Source organism: Dipteris shenzhenensis, chromosome 7 (assembly GCF_047967505.1).
Source record: "Dipteris shenzhenensis isolate YYH24624 ecotype China chromosome 7, Dip_SZ_1.0, whole genome shotgun sequence".
Classification (NCBI taxonomy): domain Eukaryota; kingdom Viridiplantae; phylum Streptophyta; class Polypodiopsida; order Gleicheniales; family Dipteridaceae; genus Dipteris; species Dipteris shenzhenensis.
Window position 1 is genome coordinate 8,089,765 of NC_141602.1, and position 20,097 is coordinate 8,109,861.

General features: G+C 43.2%; 1 protein-coding gene across 1 annotated transcript in view; it reads left to right on the top strand.

Moving 5' to 3' along the window:
- Positions 1 to 4,829: 4,829 nt before the first annotated feature.
- The window catches only part of LOC147899890 (uncharacterized), a 124,310-nt gene continuing 109,042 nt past the window's right edge, over positions 4,830 to 20,097 (top strand). Inside the window, exon 1 of the mRNA XM_087377483.1 lies at positions 4,830 to 4,980. Within this exon, the coding sequence (XP_087233609.1) occupies positions 4,834 to 4,980 (147 nt within the window). The 5' untranslated portion in view covers positions 4,830 to 4,833. The remainder of the gene's footprint in view (positions 4,981 to 20,097) is intronic.

Here is a 20,097-nt window from a genome sequence, read left to right on the forward strand (position 1 = left end):
AAGAATTGGGTCAAGGCAACCAGAGTGTTGCAGATAGTGCACAGTGATGTATGTGGCCCCATGACTATTCCCACGCATAGAGGAGCAAGGTACTTTGTGACCTTTAGAGATGAATTCTCCAGGTTTACATGGCTTTTTCTCATGAAGGAAAAATCTGAGGTGTTCTATTGGTTTCAGGAGTTCAAATCTATGGATGAGAACCAAACCAATTCTAGAATTGGAACACTCAACTCAGATAGAGGGGGAGAGTATATGTCACATGCATTCCAACGAATTTTGAAGCAGCATGGGATTAAACATCACTTGACATGCCCTTACACACCACAGCAAAATCCACTCCCTAAGAGGAAGAATCGTACTCTCATGGAGATGACGATATGCATGCTAAAATTCAAGAGAGTCTCAAAGGCTTTTTGGGGAGAAGCAGCTGTGATAGCCACTTATATTCAGAACAGATGCCCTACCAAAGCTTTGGTTAATGTGACTCCATTTGAGGCTTTGTATGGCTTTAAGCCAAAGGTTAGTCATTTCAGAGTTTTTGGCTCAGTGGCATATGCTTTGGTTCCAGATCACATCGGACAAAGCTTGATGACAAGAGTGTCAAATGCATTTTCGTGGGGTGTAACACTGAAAGCACGGGATTTAGGCTTTATAATCCTGCTACCAAGAAGGTAATAATCAGCAGAGATGTTCTCTTTGCTGAGAATGTGAGTGCATGCAATCCACTAGTGCAGACTTGCCACCATATGATGACACTCCTTTAGACATCATCCAGTTTGAGGATGATGAGATGGAGTCTCTTGATGCTTCCCCTTCTACTTCTCATAGTTCAGATGGCTTGCCACATGTTGAGGATGGCTCTCCCTCAAATGTTTCAAATTTGCAGCCAATTGATGAGAATAGACCACCTCATGTTTGGAGGCATTATCAACGTCGTGAGGCCACTAAAGATGTTGATGCAGCCCCAAGTGGTAGAGCAGAGCAATCTATTCCACGTTGGGCAAGGTTGATTATTCAAGATGCTAAGGATCAGCCTACTTTGGGGAAAACCAGGGCCAGCACTCATAAAAATCAGAAAAAGGTCAATTTTGCTTTGATGACCTCGATGATGGAAGCTGAAAATGAGCCTCAGAGCTTCAAGGATGCTCAGCATAATTTGGCATGGCAGAAAGCTATGGAAGCTGAGATTAAATCCATTGAGAAGAATGCCACATGGGACTTGGTTGATGCGTCCATTGGGAAGAATGTGGTTGGCATGAAATGGATTTATAAGGTGAAATACCATTCAGATGGCACAGTTGAGAAATACAAAGCCTGTTTGGTTGCCAAGGGGTATGCACAAGAGGAGGGCATAGATTATGAGGAGACTTTTGCTCCAGTGGCCAAGATGACCACCATTTGTTTTGTCATCTCTCTTGCTGCGTTTTATGGTTGGTCAATGTACCAGATGGATGTCAAGACTGCTTTCCTCAATGGAGGTCTTAAAGAGGAAGGTTTTGAGGTGAAGGGACAAGAGCACAAGGTATGCAACCTCCAAAAGGCTCTATATGGGCTGAAGCAAGCACCTCGTGCGTGGTATCAGAAGATACATCAGTTTTTGCTATCCTAGGGCTTCGTAAACACTCATACAGGGCCAAATCTATATGTTCTACAGTAAAAGTCAAAATTGGTCATGTTGGTACTATATGTGGATGACATCATACTCACTGACAATGATTTGTAGCAAATTACAGCAATGCATTCTGCTTTATGTCTTAACTTTGACATGACAGATTTAGGCCTATTGCATTATTGTCTTGGCATTGAGTTTTGGCAGACCCATGATGGGATTTCTATGTCACAAACAAAGTATTCAAAGGGGTTGTTGCAGATATTTAAGATGGAGAACTGTAAGCCTGTGGCTACTCCATTAGAAAAGGGACTCATGCTGAGTAAGCATGATGCTGCTGAAAAGTTTGATGGCACTTTGTACAGGCAGTTGGTTGGCAATTTGATATATCTATGCTCCACAAGGCCTGATATTGCCTATGCCACAGGGCTTTCGAGCCAGTTCATGCATTGTCCCATGATCACACATTGGAATTTAGCAAAGAGGGTTCTCTTATATGTCCATGGCACTCTCTCTCTTGGCTTGCATTATGCTTCAGATTGTGATCTAAAGCTGAGTGGTTTCATCGACTCAGATTGGTCAGGGGACATTGATGACAAACAGTCCAATACTGGCTATTGCTTCTCATTGGGTTCAGCCTATATCTCATGGCTTAGTAAGAAGCAAGAGCGAGTCCCTCTTTCCTCCAGTGAAATAGAGTACAAAGCTGCAAATTCAGCCACTATGGAGTTAATGTGGTTAAGGAATGTTTTGTATGACTTGCATCATGCACAAGATGGCAAAGCAAACTCTATCTTCTGTGACAGCCAGAGTTGCATTGCCACAGCCAACAATCCTGTCTTTCATGCTCGCATGAAACACATTGAAAATCATTATCATTATGCACGGGATTTTATTTATGATGGCTTCACTGATCTCATCTATTGTCCATCTGAGGACAATGTGGCGGATATCTTCACCAAAGCCCTGTCAACATATCTTTTCTTACAACATCGACATGGCTTGGGGATCAGAGATATTCTCACAATGTCAAGGGGGGTTGTGAGTGATTCACAATGACATTGTTTTCATGTACTCCCATAGGTTGCATATCCATCTAGATGAATTTGTGCAACCATGGTACTTTAGGTACTGTAGGGTACACCTGAGACGTTCCCAAGGTACTTTCAGCCATATCTTTGAGGGGGGATTTGCAAGACATTACAAAGATATGGTGTTGTAGGCATAAAGTCAACCCTATGGTTGACCAGTAATGCTTGGGTACTATATATACCAAGTACTTGTATTGTTTCATTTTGAACATTTCTATTGGAGCTTTCTTGTGTGTGCACTCTTGCTCACTTGTGTTCACAACCTGTCTCCACTTTGTTCCTACATACACACCTTATCTAGATCCTTGGCCCAATATTGTGCCTATAAACAAGCAATGAGCTAGCTTGGTGGGTAACGACAATAGCATGTCCTAAATGAACCTTAATATTCTCTCTTCCCCAACTAATGTGCACACATCGATGGCTTTCACACAATTATTGCTTACATCGTAAGTATATTCTTGGCATGACATGTTGAGGATTGTTCATGTCTTTTACAAAAAAATGAATTTTGTGTTGTTTTGAAAAGAAAAATTGAAGTGAGGGTTCATCTGTATTACATTAAAAGGGCCAGTGGAAATCTCAGCAAAATACTAGTGAAAAAGAGGCAACTACCGCTAGGCCACTGCATAAAGTAGTGAAGTCCTAGCTGGCTAGGTAAGGCAACAACATTAAGGTCCCCATAAACAAACATGTAAGGGAGTATGCCCCTTCTAGAGCAAAATGCAAAGATACTTTGTTGCAAATGTAGTAGAGCTATCAAAGAAAACATGCAAACTCGAATCAATCTACCAAATGTTGACAAGGTCCATGGTGTCCCAAGAGTGTAAGCATGGGGGATCCTCTCAAAAGGATGCTCTTGTACAAGATCGTCTCGACTCTCACGTATGCCAAGAGACAAGGACAACATGATTAATAGGGAAAATGACTTGCATGTCAATAGGGGGGCCATGTTTGAAAAAATTCCATTAATTAGTTCTAGAGAAAGCAAGAGGGGTGAAAAGGAAGGGCTCATTAACCTAAGATACATCCAAAAATTAATGAAGTTTTTAGATGGAGGTCAAAGTCTCCTTAAAAATTATGTGTATCCCTGAAGCTCCCCCAACGTCGCCCATTGCTTTCCTCTCCATGCTCGCCATTGCATCTCCCCTGCTTCATGCTGCCATGCCTCCTTTGCCATTCTCCCTCCTCTTGCCCTCCAGCTCCCGAGTTCTCCCTCTGCCTCTTGCACCTCATGAGTTCTCCCTCCCTCTGCCTCTTAGCTGATGCTCCGTCTGCCTATGCCGATTGCACTCGCTGTCACTTCCCTCTTGCACTCCCACTACTGCTTCCCTCCCTCTAGCTGTTGCACTCACCATGCACTCCCGCTGCGGCTCCCTCTACCTGTTATCATCACCGATGCTGATTGCCCTTTGCCAATCACCTCCATTCACCGTTGCCGATTCCTACACTTGTTATTGTAAGGTCCTTGACTCGTGAAATCCGATCAGCTTCCCAACCCTGTCTTTGATTCACAAAATCCAAGTGGCAAGCAAGGGGAGAAAAGTGTCAAGATAATTCAGAGAGAGGCAAGGGCGGTGGGGCTGAGCGGAGGATAGGGGAGGGCTGGCAAGGTGGAGGCAGCTGTGAGGAGGTAGGGGGTGGGCCGATTACGCGGAGGCAAAGGGGCAAGGTCGAGGGGAAGAATTAGGTTAATTAAACTAATTAGACCAAGTTAGGGGTTTCAAGGTAGGTTAATTGAGTTAATGAGGTCACCAATTAACACCCTTATGCTTAATGGAACGAATTTTGTGTACAACTCTTGCAAATTTATGTTTTTGTATTGATCCAATGCCAATACCAAATGCATAGTCAATTAGATCTCAAAATTACAATTGCAATACAAAAAATCCCGCGTGAATTTGATGGAAGGTTGTGAAGATCTTGAATTTTTAGATTTGAAGTAGCCATTAAGGAATGAAAGGCATAATTTTCAGAGGTACTAGACGTTGTTCATGACGTCTGGGCAAGCATGGGAACAGTGTCTTGTTAACGGCCGACTCCCTTGTTTTCAAGTTTCACAAGTACATAAAACACACATTAACTCTCAAAAGTCAACTGCATTTTTTTGACTAGTGTGGACGGTTAAATTGCATGGCATGCACCCCGATCTCGAAGTTCTACATGGCAGCTTGCCCAAAGTCGCAGTCCAATTTGCCATTCAGCACGACTGCAGCTTCGCCTCCCAGGTCGCCCTCGGATACGGGCGTCCTCGATGTATCGGCCGTCTTCACTGAACAGGTGGACGCGTAACAGCCATCCCTTTGCATTTGGGCTTCTGGGGTGCAACATGCCTTGCTCCGTCGTCGCTGGGCTGAGTAAAAAAGCAGGGGAAGGAGGAGGGGCGAATTTGAGAACGAGAGAAAGAAAGCGCTCTTTTTTCAGGTGGTTGTGCTTTTCTTAATGATGCCCTCCTTCCTACAGCAAGGTATGCTAACTCATGGGCCGCTGGGCAGCCGCCTTGGGGTGGCTTGCTCTTGGGTGAGCTCCCATATGGGGTGAATTACCCAAAACAAATGCTAGGAGGATAGAGAAAGGAACGCTGCCTTATCAGCAAGCAACTTCTGGTTCGATGCTCTTGTAGCTCTTTAAGTTTCAAAAGCTTGTTATTGACATTGGCATTATAGTTGGCACCGATGAAATGATTATCCTCCGATCCAACTGGTATGATAGGATGGCTTCCATCCCGTACACCAGTTCCATGGGCCTGTAACTAATGCTTTGCTTGTAAATGGTTCTATGGAGCAGGACGTCCCAATCGACCCTGCAGTCGAGGCACATTATACCTTAGTGGTCATTAAACCTTAGACAATAGCGTGCTTGTACTATTTGCAGTTCCTTAGGTGAGGTTTTAGATATATTCATCGACAAAATGTGTCCCATGATAAGTTGCAATTCTACAGGGCAGGCAAATTGTACAATAATATTGTCGAATAGGAATATTTCCACCAAACGTGCAGAAGAGTTTGGTAATTCTTTGGCCTTTGCCCATTCAACATGCCTTCAATTGGTGAGCGCATCTTATCTCCTATTCAAACCATGAAATTTATTCGATACAAAATTCCACATCACCCACCCTAGTGAAAGAGTATGTTAGTATGAAAACATATGTTTACATTTGAACCAAAAAATACTGGCTAGCACTATATGTAGCCTTCCAACCCCTAGTGAAACACTCAAAGAGCACAACAGCACAAATACTCCCCTAACGAACAATCATGTCAGAAGTAATGCAAAGAAGTGTGATGATTAACATGCCAAGCCAGCAATGACGCAGTTGCTACCCGGAACAAGAAAATAAGGTCCCACCACATGACACAATTGGCTATGGAGTTAGCATCTGCCTTTGAGACTTGTCCATGGATGTTCCTCCATGGCTTGAGAACTTTCACCATTCAGCAGCTATTATTGCCGTTGTAGTATTTGTGGATAGGCGACAGATAAACAAGTTGCTTGAACTTTTGCTTGAATTTGCATTTGGTGAGAGTTTTGTGTAATGCAAGTTTGGTGAGAGTTTAGAGAGAGTTTGTGTTTGGTGTGTTTTTAGGGTAAGACAATCAAGGTCATGTTATTCATCCTACTATCCTACTATCCTTGCATGGGTAAGACAATCAAGGTCATGTTATTCATCCTACTATCCTTGAAACAAATACCCATGATGTCTTCTGAGCTATCCAAAGAGCTGAACAGGGAAGTATGTACGTTGCTAGACTCGGCTTTGTAGCAAAGATTAAAAATATACCCAGATTTGCACAGCATATGGACAACGATGAGGATGTTATAGCTTTGACTCTAATGTGAGAGGGAAAGAATATCCTGTGCATATATGCATGGAACCATCTTGCACTTATGATGACCTTCACTACCCATCAGAACGTGGCACATTTGTGTCGGAGGTATAGGGCATAGGGTCAACACCCCCCCCCCGCGCTCCCCCCCTCGCAATGGGTCATGTTATTTAGACTACCATCCTTGAAAGAGAGGTCCATGATGTCTTTTGGGCTATTCAAAGAACTGAAACAGTGAAGTATGGTATGTTGCTAGGCTTGGCTTTCTAGCAAATATAAAGAAGATAGGAATTTGATAGGCCAGAAACCTATGGAAAAGCAATGTTGCCTCATGTTGCCTCATATTTCAAGTGTAGATGAACCAGAGCCAAGGTCAAAGAGTTCAATTCAAGGACATATGATGCATGTACAAGTACAGCTTGTCACAAAATGAAGAGGTGCTTCAGTATCTCTAGGGCATGTTCTGATCGCATATTTATCGCACGTGCATGTGTGATTTGACCTTCCATTGGGAAAGGTTCGAGCAATATGACAATGAGAGTATTGCTGAATATACAGCCAGGTCTTGGAAACTGTCTCGAGTTACTAGGAAAGAATGAGGAAAATGCAAGAAAGAGATTGCATTAGAATTTAGTAGGAGCCTTGAACATGAAGAAATGATGGAAGCATTAAATAAGGTTTTAGGAGCCTTTCAATGTATGCATAAAGAGACAAATTGAGAGCTAGGCTGTTGGAGAGGCAAAAGGCTACACAAGTTGAATGCAAGGAATGAGATTCAATCCTTCTAGTTTGCAACATTTACTATAGGCTGGTGAAAAAATTGAAACCAGTGTTATGCTTAAATGTGATCTTAGGAGGTAAAACTCCATAGAGTAAGAGATGAAGAAAGGAAAAAGCTAGGAAGAGGAAAATATTTGTTCATAGCGCCATTGTCAAGGAGAATCAGAGAATCCAGTTCATTACAAGATATGCTTCTCTGCCATCCCATTGATGTAGAGCTCAACGTCAATGCTATTTTTGTGGTATGAATTGTTGGCTGGGTACTCCCATATCCACTGTGGAGTTGGAGTACTGTTGCCAATTGTTCTCTTGGAAGACGGAGCTTTGTAGTGGGGGACTTGTCCAATAAATCCTCTGCATTGCCACCCTTTAACAAGATCGTGACCTTGTTTCTTGCTATCTGTTCGAAGGAGGTCACATTCATGGCCAATGCTCTATTAATGTTGATTCATCCTGACATTGGAGAGCCAAGGAGGGCAAGCAGTTGGGGAAAGAAGTAAAGGCATCCCACACCGACATGGGGGAGATTTCAATTCAGAAGCTTTTGATGTTTTTTGTAAGAAGAATAAAATCAAGAGACAGCTCACCACAACCTGCACATGTTGAATCTAATAGGACCTCAGAAAGATTTATGAGAGAAAATCCTTAAAGAAACCATTATAATGTATATAAAGGTAAATGGGTGGTTGTCATGTGTGTTGAAATAATTAGGTCAAGGGATTGTTTGCCAAGGTCTTTGGTGATGGTTCTGAGATGACTAGAAGGTTTAATGGACCTCCGTCCATATTTTGTTTGGGGTTTATTGTTAGTCATGTGTCTAAGGGGCCATTGATGAAATTTTCACATAATAGTATCTTGAGCAACTAGATTAGTAGAGCATGATCAAAGCTTAAGCAAAGGGGGTAGTTGGAGCGAAAGTGACTGGAGGAGGGTGAGGTATCTTTGAATGGAAGTCACACTAGCTCTTCCAAATGGAGAATTGATTACTTAAGTCCTAATAGGGTACCCGCACCCACATCCATCATGACTAGGGATTTTGCAAAAGGAGCAAAATTGAGGTCAAGTTATCTTTCTCTTGAAAGGTCACTGTCAACACCCATGGCATGAACGTTTGCATTCCACACACCACAACCACTTCTTACATGAGCTTCAAAGGATGTGGGAGCGTATCCCTTTCGGTGGTTTTTTATTTGAGTTCAATAGCTCAAATTCTCGCTTCATGTGTAGCCATTCCACTCACTCCTACATCAAAAGATTAGGATTTGGTGAGTCCATTGTACCTTGCCACTAGATTTCAAAGCTTAGTTTAGACTGCTATATCTTCACTGCTAATTTCAAAGAGCTGCATTTTCAGGAAGCTTGTTGATGAATTAGTAGCTATGGATAGGGGAAAAGATCTCAAAAACTAATCTTTCATCACCATGTCATTGGGTGGGTTGGCCATCTTTGTGGGAAATACCTTCATCCTCGTATATGTTGGCCTTGGGTATTGGGATCCTCCAAATTGTCTGACTGCATGTGTGTGCATGCATGGGTAGAGTGGTGATGTATGTGAAGACGACGTGAGCTATGAGGTAGAGTGTGATTGAGAGATTTTAGGGGGTTGATGGAGAGATTCATGGAGTGGTTTATGGATTGAGATGTTCACCTCTTGAATAATGAAAAGTATGGAAGCATTTTTTGGACTTGTGCATTTTGTTATCTATTCTTGTTTTCTTCCATGTTTTCCCATTTCTTTCCGATACTTCCCATGACAGTTTTTGTTTTTAGCATGGTATCAAGCCATGTAGCTCCCCCTACTTCTAGTGATGGGTGATGTCTAATTTGTCGGTCGAAACATTCTAAGTGTCTATTTCTTATGGCTCTGGTTTTGTTGCTTGGGTTGCTTGCTACTAGCAAAGATCCAGTGTGTATTTGGTTGCATTCTTCCATCTTTTGACATGCTCTGTGATCAAGACAATTCTATTGCCATCATCTTGTGAATCTTCCTCAAGCTACCACCTTTCCAATGTTCTTACATACTGCCCATTTTCATCATGTTTCTTGCCTATTTCATCTCTTCATGTCCATTTTAGGCCGTTTTCGTCACCTTAAATTTGTTGACAACAAATGATTGTTAGTTGACATCAAAGCTTTTGCCAAGAACCACTCCTTGGAGGTGATCCACAGTCAATGGCTGATACTCAGAGCATGGGTCCAATGTTTTTATAAAAGGCTCCAATGTTTGCTTCACATCCATGTTGAGAGGAAGGGGATTTTGTTTTTGGTAAATTGATGTAGGTTGTCATGTTGGGCAAACTATTTTATCAAGATTGAGTTGAGAGTTTAGGTCTTGGTTCCATTGTCTCATGAAAGCGACTTGCTGTGTGAACCTTTTGCAAAGTCCATGTTTTGTTGAGCCTTTGGGCCATGCTCGTTTGTGCCTTTGAGCCTTGCTCACACGCCTATGAGTCTGAAGTGGTGGTACAATCTTAGAGCCCAAATCACCAAAACCTATTGAAGGTTTCTTAGAAAACACCCAGTGTTTGTTGGGTATTTCAGAACCTCCTAAGTGTGTGTGTGACCATATGTGTGTGTGTGCGTGTGTGCATAGATAGAGTGGTGATTTATGTGAGGATGACCTAAGCTATGACACAAGAGTATGAGTTGGTGTGACTGAGAGAATTTAGGAGATTGATGGGAGATTCATGGAGTGGATTTATGGATCGAGATGCTCTTTGTGAGCCACTATATATCCAACCTCTTGAATAATGAAAAGAATAGAAAGGTTTTTGGATATGCGCAAGTTGTCATCTATCTTTGTCTTCTTCCACGCTTCCCCCTTTTGTTTCTAATACTTCCTAGGAGAGTCTTGGTTTTTAACACTATAGAGCTTCGGTATTCCTTCTCTCATCTTGATCTTCATAGGTGAAATTTCTTGCACAATCATATGCTTAAAATTCCACTTGAAGGGGCATGTAAGAATTGTTCTCTAAGGCCACCCAAGTTTTGAGTTGATCTCTTACGGAGTGGAAAGTTCCTACACGATCATGAAGGCTTGATCCGCTATGAAGGCTTCTATGGAGACCGGCGTTCCTTGTGTAGTCCGTGGGCCCATTCTAGAAAGCTGGTTAGAACACGCTTAGCTCCGGCTCCCATGAGCATCACCCAATTCCACTGTGTTTTGCTGATTCACGTGTCAAATTGATGAAGAATTTCCTTATCATAGAAGCCGTGGGTCATTGACCATTGCTAACGGTTGAAAAGCCTTGAGTAATTGCGTGGCCCGGGGACAAAAAAGCTTTTGTAGTTTGGTGCCTAGTCATCTTGAGCAAAAAGACGAGACATCTTTGGATGCTATTCGGCCTAGCTTTTGAAGTTTGGTGCCCAGTCATCTAGTGCCTTTCTCTCTTTCTCTATTGTTTTGCTCTCTCCTGTCTTATATCTCCTTATATGCTCCCCCTCTGCAAACATGCCCAATCTTCTACCGATAGCCCCGCTTTGACCGCGTCCTCTATTGTCGGACCTTGGCGCTACTCTCGCTCAACCACTTTGCATGTGATCGAAATGCAACGAATGGGAGCAGCTTCACAACCGAGGATAGCACCCGCTCTGCCCTCAAATAATTAGCCATTATCTCAGCTTGATCTTGTTAGGAAATGGAGTCAATTTGAGTGACTTTTACTGTGTTTCTATTGAGTTCTAGAGCAGTACTATACTATTTTATATCCTAGAGTGCCACGTGTCACTATGGGACTTATCCCATATACATTTGACACTAAGAGTGTGTGTGCCTATCCTATAAAGGCATTGTACTTTCTCATGTCAAATCACTCAAGGCTCAAGCCTTTCTTGATGATGTAAGTACTTTACTTCAGTTGTATATTTCTTTCTTTCTTTCATTTCCATTATGGTTGTTTAGTTTGCTTTCATTTCCATTCCATTCCATGTCTTGCTTCTTCATATGGTATCAGAGCTAGGCTATCTTCCAAAAGGTTGAGGTAAGAGATTGAGGACATTGAAGCTTCTCTCCCTCATTCCCCTTGGAGGAATGCCTTCTTCAATTCCATCTTGAGCTCAACCTCTTTCTTCCACCTTGAGCCTCACCATTGGAGAGCTTCATCAACAAAGAGATCGTGATTCAGCTCGTGCTTCAGCTTGCCATTCAGCCTTCTACTCAGCCCCAGCTAACCGTACAACTGTACGGACTGTTGCGCCGTACAGTAGGCCTGCTGTCTGCCCATACAGCCAGGCGTACTGATCTGCCCTACTAACTGTCCGTACAGCCTGCCCGTACTGATCTTGTGAGAGCCGTACTGATCTGCCCACTCCTCTTCTCTGGCCGCTCCTCTTCTTTGCCCGCCACCTATAGCTCCATTGTGCCTGCCATCTCTTCCTCTTCTCTCGTTTGTACTCGCCATCTGTACCCACCATCTACTCTTCCTCTACTACAGCTCCATTCTGTCTATCACTCTTCTCTTTCCTAGCTACCATGTTTATGGGTTCGATCTCCACCAACTCTCTTCTTGTGGACAAATTCAAGGGGGACAGATTCCCCACATTGCAAACAAAAGTGCAACTTCTTCTCATGAAGGAGAATGTTAGGGATGCCATTGAAGATGATGAAGCACTTGAGGCATCAATGGAGCGTCGAACACGCAAGATTTGGCAGCAACACAATTCGAGGGCCATCGCAATCATCGGGCTTTGCCTAGATGATTCATTGATTCATCACATCGACTTCAGGTCCAAGGCTAAGGAGATTTGGGCACGCCTCGAGAATATATTTGGTAACAAGATCACCAACTCCAGGTTTTTCTGAAAATACCATTTTATAAATTGAAAATGGAAGAGTTTGATACCTTGAGTGCACATATAGCAAAAATTCAGTCTTTAGTTCAACAACTCTCCAATTTGAAGTGTTGCCTGGATGACGAGGACAAAATGGCTGTCCTCATGACAAGCATGGAAGGGATTTCTTGCTTTGAGAATGCCCTTGAAGTACTTCGCATTGCATCAACTACATTTGAAGATATGGTGTCTCTTCTGCTTGAAAAGGATCGCCGCCGCAACAAAGAATCTCCATCTTACTCATTGGATACTACACAGGCTCTTGCCTCCACTAGCAAATGGAGACCTAGGCCATCAACTCCACTGGCACGAGGAAAGACATTTAAGCCGTTCAAGTGCACTTATTGGAACAAGCTCGGTCATACTGAGGACAGGTGCTACCTGAATCTTGCTCAACAACAATCGAAGGATCATGCCAGTTGGGTGGCATCCGCCACTGGTGATGATGCAGAAGAAGATGACCAGTCGACACAGGGTCATGCTCTTACTGTCTGTCTCCAGCTTCTAGAGGATGATGGAGATCATGATTTTGCTTTCTAAGCATGATATATTTGGGTTCTCTGCCCTGGGGGTGTTTCCAAAAAATGAATGCAATAAATCATGTGTGTTGATTCAATAAAGGTACTCTGCCTTGGACAGTCCTCCTAAAATGATGTATTTCTTTTCTATTTTTGGTGTGTGGCTCCATGTTCCTCATTAGTCTTTGGAGCCAGGACGGGATGTACTGTGGGAGCCATGTGTTTTTGGCTTTGATAGGTCTATTTGTTGGTGCATTGGTCTCCTAGACCTCTGAGTTGATCATGCATCCATGCATGATGAGCCTTTGAGCCATGCTAGATGAGATTTCTATGTTATGCTCACTAGCCTCTGAGCCATGCTCACTTGCCTTTGAGATTGTGTGGGAGCCATGTCTAGTTCTAGACTAGCATGCACAATTTTTTATGGCCGTCATGTTCTGTTCTTGGTTCCATTCCAGTAGTCCCTCACCTTTCCTCCATGGGGGGGTGTTAGGAAATGGAGTCAATTTGAGTGACTTTTATTGTGTTTCTATTGAGTTCTAGAGTAGTACTATACTACTTTATATCCTAGAGTGCCACGTGTCACTATGGGACTTATCCCATATATGTTTGACACTTAGAGTGTGTGTGCCTATCCTATAAAGGCATTGTACTTTCTCATGTCAAATCATTCAAGCCTCAAGCCTTTCTTGGTGATGTAAGTACTTTACTTCAGTTGTACATTTCTTTCTTTCTTTCATTTCCATTATGGTTGTTTAGTCGTGCTTTCATTTCTATTTCATTCCATTCCACGTCTTGCTTCTTCAGATCTTCTTGCAAGATTCCCTACAGCCACCTTTTCAGTGGACCTATGAGTCTACTTACAGTGCACCACTAAATCACTGTCCCCCTCTTGGCTTTCCTGGTTGTGTCCTGAGCATTCGTTCCTCCGTTATAGTTTGGCTCGCCAAAATAGGCGTGATCTTGCATAAAAGAGAAACTCTACACTAACACCGTGTTCTTCTTATCTTTTAGGTGTTATTTGCAATAGCTCCTCCTCCCCCAACATTGTTGTCATGCCGCTCAACCTATCCTCCATGAACCTCCCCAACTCCATCTCCCTTGCCATCGGTCGATCGACTTCCTCACCGGTAGTAACTTGACTAGGAGATTGACCCCCCAAATCCTTGACATCGGCTACACCTTGAGGTACTTGAACATCCATGAGGAATTTACCGTTCAATGACCTGCAGAGTGCACAGCTCCATGGTCAGATAGCTTTACTTAACAATCAATGTCTTCTTGAGCAAGGGTTGAGAGATCATGAGTCCTCACAAAAACTTAAGCTTAGGAAGCTGCCCAACTCTGGGGGTATGGTTCCCATAAAGAAGTTGGATTGGAGAACCCTAAATGCAAACACATAAAAAAATTACTCTGAATAGATTGCAATCAATATAGAGAAGAGCAGAGATCATGGATTCCAGCCAACAGAAAGGATTGGACAGGGGGGAAAATATAAGAGTTGAAATAGGAAGCTCGATTTGGGATCAGGAAGGAAACATTACAATAGGATAAAGTACTCACAGAGACGGAAGGTTGGAGTGACCTCGGAATCGGTCTTGTCAAATTGTTGAATGACAAGTCTCTGCAAGTTCAAATCCGTCAACGTTTGGGGTTGACAAAATTGAGATCCTAGCCATTGGATCAAGTTTTTTCCATAATGGGAATGAGTGCTGGAAATCTTTATCGGCAGCATTATGTACATCGACCGGCTACTAAAGGTAGCAATGAGAAATAAATGGCTCGCGATCTGCGCCGATTCACCACCCTTCTATCAACGTAACCTCATTTAGTATCGTGAATCGTGCCACCTTGAAGCCATTCGATCCAAGGAGGATCTAATGGTGCTACACCGAGATATCACCAACGGACACGCATCATGCGACCATCGCAACCACCACCAAATCGCCAAATCGAACGATGACATGTGTCCCCTCTGCCTCCCCCAACCGTCGAAGGGCGGGAATTCGGCTCCGGTCGTCGATTTTAGTCGAAAAGACAGGTGACTAGCTTTTGGCCTACGAGCGGTCGTTTTGGCACCCACCTTTCCTCCCAAGAATCGGCTCCTGGAGCCAATTCACTACACCATCATAATGAAGCCAGAGGAGCCTACAAACATAATTCAAATCAAATTGTAACAGTACCCTCAAAGACAGAGATTACGCCAAAGAGGCTTACAAAGTCGTCAAAGTTGTTAGCGCTGTAAGCAAGCCTATATCTAGCGGAACATTTTCAGTTATTCCGAGGCCAGTAACGGCTATGCAAGAAACAAATGGTGTCGAGCATACAACATGTCGAATCCACAATCTTCATGTTCAATTGCAAAACACTCACAACGAATCAATTCTCTGAGGAACAGTAGTAGTGCCAACACAGCTAACTCCGAGCCACGTTTGCTTGCCGTAAGGATCAACTACATTCCACCAAGTATCCTCTTTGCTCTCCACGCCTCACATGAAAACCAACGACGCATGATACCTTCTAGTCGATGATACCACATCTTAACAACTTTGCATTGCTTGAAGCCTGCAACTCTAGAACAGTTCTGTGTGCGACACCTTTCCGAAGGTCTTGTTGTTTACAGCCATGTCAAAAGTGTTGTTTACAGCAGTGTCAATAGTGGTGTCTACAGCCATGTCAAAGCAGTTGTTTACGGCCATGCGGTCTAAGTGAAAAGGATCGAACAATCTCCTCGGCCACAAATTTCCCTACTGAGAACTTGTCTTGGTACTAAAGGACCTGTCTATAGAGAAAAGGTACGTTCTCTACGTTCTATCAGACCGCCAACCATCTATGAGCCTTATGTAGAAGAAAGGGTAATGAACCAAATGGATCTCGTGTTATCCATCCCACAACTGTTGCGATCCGCTTCAGAGAGTGAAAATCTACAGCTTCTGATGGCAATATGCAGGGGCCAACAAGCGCTAAGCACAACAATGGCGCCATGGCTAGCTCTGTGGCATGTGCTATCTCTCTTTGGAGTTTGGAAACGAGGTACTGCCATCTAGGAAATACAATTGATTCAATGCAACAGTTCTTCCTTTGAATTTTCACAGCTTGGGAAATCTGCCGTTCGCAATGGTGATTGGATTTTTCCTTGAATTTTCACAACTCGAAAAATTGTCCGTGCTTAATGTTGATTATTATTTTGTATACAAGCTTAGACAACAGCAGCAAACGCTGTGGATATCGAGCAGGATGAGGTATCATAGATCCTTCCTACCATCGGTCTGCACTCAAAGAAGCCCTTGGGCACTTCATCTTTCCCACTGAGTGTGCAAGCCAAATGGTGGCCGAGAGCGGCTCTTTGTGGATTCAACCCTATTGCGTTTGCCTCGAAGCACCCACCAAAGCCTGTTTTTCTTTGTCGGTAGAAATTTGCGAACAAATGCTAGTGAACAACATGATATGTGAGGTGTGCTTGCATAAAAAATGGATATATCACAATTTGGAGCTCATTGTTGCAAACCTACTTCCAGGAATGTGAACACTACAATCAGCCTCTGAAAGTAGTTTTGGCTATTGCCTCTGCCACTCGAAGATCCTGTTTCCTTCCTCCAGATTCCTACCAAATATCGACTCAACTGTGCTTTTCTAATAGTCAAAAAGCTTTCCACTAAAAAACTTTCAGATTCGATCCCAAAAATAAGGGGATTTTTTTTTTTTCAAAAAGATCACTTCATTAAGTATGATTGAAAACCGCAAGAGCAAGCTCTAATGCGGGAGTACAACATGCCATCCATGAGAAGAAAATAAACAGCTCAAAAGAGCTAACAAAAATCGAAGGTGGAGGCTGAAAATGCCACCTCAACCCTGAAAAAGACTCAGAGAAGAAGGGAGATCCACTCCAAACCCTGAAGAAGGTAGCCCTCTTGGCAGTAGCTGCTCTGGAGGATCCCTCCATGCTCAACCAGATGGCCATCAGAGTATGTATAGTATCAGTCCATGTACTGGCCATAGACTCAAAGGATGAACCTGTGAACCCTCTATCGCCTCCGTACATCTAGCCCTCCATATATGCCATGTTGTAATGCTAGCCAGAATCTCCCATAATGTGTCTACCGAGGCATGAGAAGCTTTGAAAGGAGTGAAAGGAACTTCCTAAAGGGAACATGAGTCCACAGAGTGTCATCATATAATGAAGGCTGAATCTGAGTCATGTCTCTCAAAAAACACTTGAGGGCCTGTGAGAGATAACCATGCCACTGATCCTCAGGTCATATGAAAAATACAAAGAATCCTAGCAACACCCTTCCAAATCGTCCTCGCCTGTCTACACTTCCAAAGGCAATGCTGAACTGACTCAACTACTGTGTGGCATCGAGGACAAGTAGGGTCATCCCTGAACCTGGATCTCCATAGGTTCACTGCAATCCCTCCATGAATAGAAAGCCAAAAGAAAAGAGTGATCTTTCTATTCCTAAGGGATTTCGAGAGCCTCTTCCAAAGGTTCCTCTGCATCTCTGTAGAAATCCAAAAAGAATCCCAATGTGGAGCTTTGGAAGGCCACGAACCTCTACTGTTGAGCTGAAGTCTCCTAGCATTCTTGATTGTGTAACGAAAGAAGAGGATGCTCTTCTCTCGGTGCCCTTCATCAATCCATTCCCCCCCAAAAAAAGGGAAATGTTGACCATTAGATCTTTTGAAGATCATCGTCTCAAATTGTAACACAGGCTTCATAACTTGTCACAAAAGGAAAACTTGCCTCTAGGTTTTTTGCCATAACAAGACGACTTGGTTCAAGATATAGTAGCCTACACATCCGGAGTTGTCAAGACTAACGGAGATATCAAGAATTGCTCAGTCAAAGGATTGGGAGCATTTTATTCACCATGAACTTGAGTGAGAAAAAGGTGCTTCCAAATGTTCTTATATATCTGATCTATGTAAGAATCTGCTTTCTATTAGACTAATTATAAAGAGGCAACATTCCATGGCGAACAGGTCCTGATCGAAAGATCGCACAACGAGTGGAGGAACATGGGCTGTACAAGATCAAGGCATTGTTGGCCACTCGATGCATACAATTCAAAGTTGTGGCATGAGATATTTGGGCACGTCGACTATAGGACTCCCTTAGACATGCAGAGGATTGGATTCATGGATGGAGTTCCACCCATTGCAGACAGTTCAGAATTTTGTCGGGCTTGCATGGAAGAATGCCAGGAGGCATTCCCGACACAAGGCCAAGATTCCATATATCTTCGAAAAAGGTACTTGCAAATGTTCTTATGTACCTAATCTATGCAAGAATCTGCTTTCTATTAGCCTGATTATAAAGAACATGATGAAGGCAACATTCTATTACAGACAAGTCTTGATCGAAAGATCGTGGCACGACGAATGGAGGAACATGGGCTGTACAAGATCAAGCCATTGTTTGCCCACTTGATGCAAACAGTTTTCAAATTTGTGGCATGGGCATGTCGACTATAGGACTCCCTTAGACATGCAGAGGATTGGATTCAGGATGGAAATCCACCCATTGTAGACAGTTCAGAAGTCTGCCGGGCTTGCATGGAAGGGAAGCAAAGCTAGGAGGCATCCCCCACACAAGGCTAAGATTCCATACATCTTCAAAAAAGCTGCTTGCAAATCTTCTTATGTACCTGATCTATGCAAGAATCTACTTTCTATTAGCCTGGTTATAAAGAACATGATGAAGGCAACATTGTATGGACAGACAAGTCCTGATCGAAAGATCGTGGCACGACGAATGGAGAAACATGGGCTATACAAGATCAAGCCATTGTTGGCCCACTTGATGCAAACAGTTTTCAAATTTGTGGCATGAGATATTTAGGCACGTCAACTACAGGACTGCCTTAGACATACAGAGGATTGGATTCATGGATGGAATTCCACCCATTGCAGACAGTTCAGAAGTCTGCCAGGCTTGCATAGAAGGGAAGCAACGCCAGGAGGCATTCCCAACACAAGGCCAAGATTCCACTATCCAATCCTCTGCATGTCTGAGGGAGTCTTGTAGTCGACGTGCCCAAATATCTCATGCCACAAATTTGAATCTGTTTGCATCAAGTGGGCCAACAATGGCTTGATCTTATACAGCCTATGTTCCTCCATTCGTCGTGCCACGATCTTTCGATCAGGACTTGTCTGTAATAGAATGTTGCCTTCATCATGTTCTTTATTATCAGGCTAATAGAAAGCAGATTCTTGCATAGATCAGGTACATAAGAATATTTGCAAGTACCTTTTTCGAAGATATATGGAATCTTGGCCTTGTATCGGGAATGCCTCCTGGCGTTGCTTCCCTTCCATGCAAGCCCGGCAGACTTCTGAGCTGTCTGCAATGGGTGGAATTCCATCCATGAATCCAATCCTCTGCATGTCTGAGGGAGTCATGTAGTCAACGTGCCCAAATATCTCATGCCACAACTTTGAACTGTATGGATTGAGTGGCCAACAATGCCTTGATCTTGTACAGCCCATGTTTCTCCATTCGTCGTGCGATCTTTCGATCAGGGCCCGTCATGGAATGTTGCCTTCATCATGTTCTTTATAATTAGGCTAATAGAAAGCAGACTCTTGCATAGATGAGGTACATAAGAACATTTGGAAGCACCTTTCTCTCACTCAAGCTCATGGTGAATGGAATGCTCCCAATCCTTTGATTGAGCAATTCTTGTTATCTCCATTAGTCCTGACAACTACGGATGTGTAGGCTACTGTATCTTGAACCACGTCTTCTTGTTATGGCAGGCAAATATCTCATGCCACAACTTTGAACTGTGTGCATCACATGGGCCAACAATGCCTTGATCTTGTACAGCCCATGTTCCTCCATTCGTTGTGCCACGATCTTTCGATCAGGACTTGTCCGTCATGAAATTTTTCCTTCATCATGTTCTTTGTAATCAGAAAGAAGATTCTTGCATAGATCAGGTACATAAGAACATTGGAAGCACCTTTTTCTCACTCAAGCTCATGGTGAATGGAATGCTCCCAATCCTTTGACAGAGCAATTCCCGTTATGTCCATTAGTCCTAACGACTCCGGATGTGTAGGCTACTGTATCTTGAACCAGGTCTTATTGTTGGATGGGTCTTGAGGCACAGCTATCAACATACCAGCTATCATTTTCTTCACTCAATGCATGAGCTGAGTGGTGTTCTATGACGAGAAAGATCTCCTCTTTTGCAACCTTTGCTGAATCTGACTTTGACTTTTCCTTGGGTTCGCCACCTTCCTTGTTCTTTTGATCTGCTTTCTTCTTTCTATAGTCTTTTGCGATATGGCCTTGCTTGTCATAGTAGAAACACTTTCTCTTTGTTGTCTTGTCCCCACTGTTATCTGACTTGTTCCCCTTTGAGTCACTATCATCCCTGGGCTTGCCTTTGGTACGGGCTGAACCTTGCCGTCTTTCCCTCTCATCTCAACTT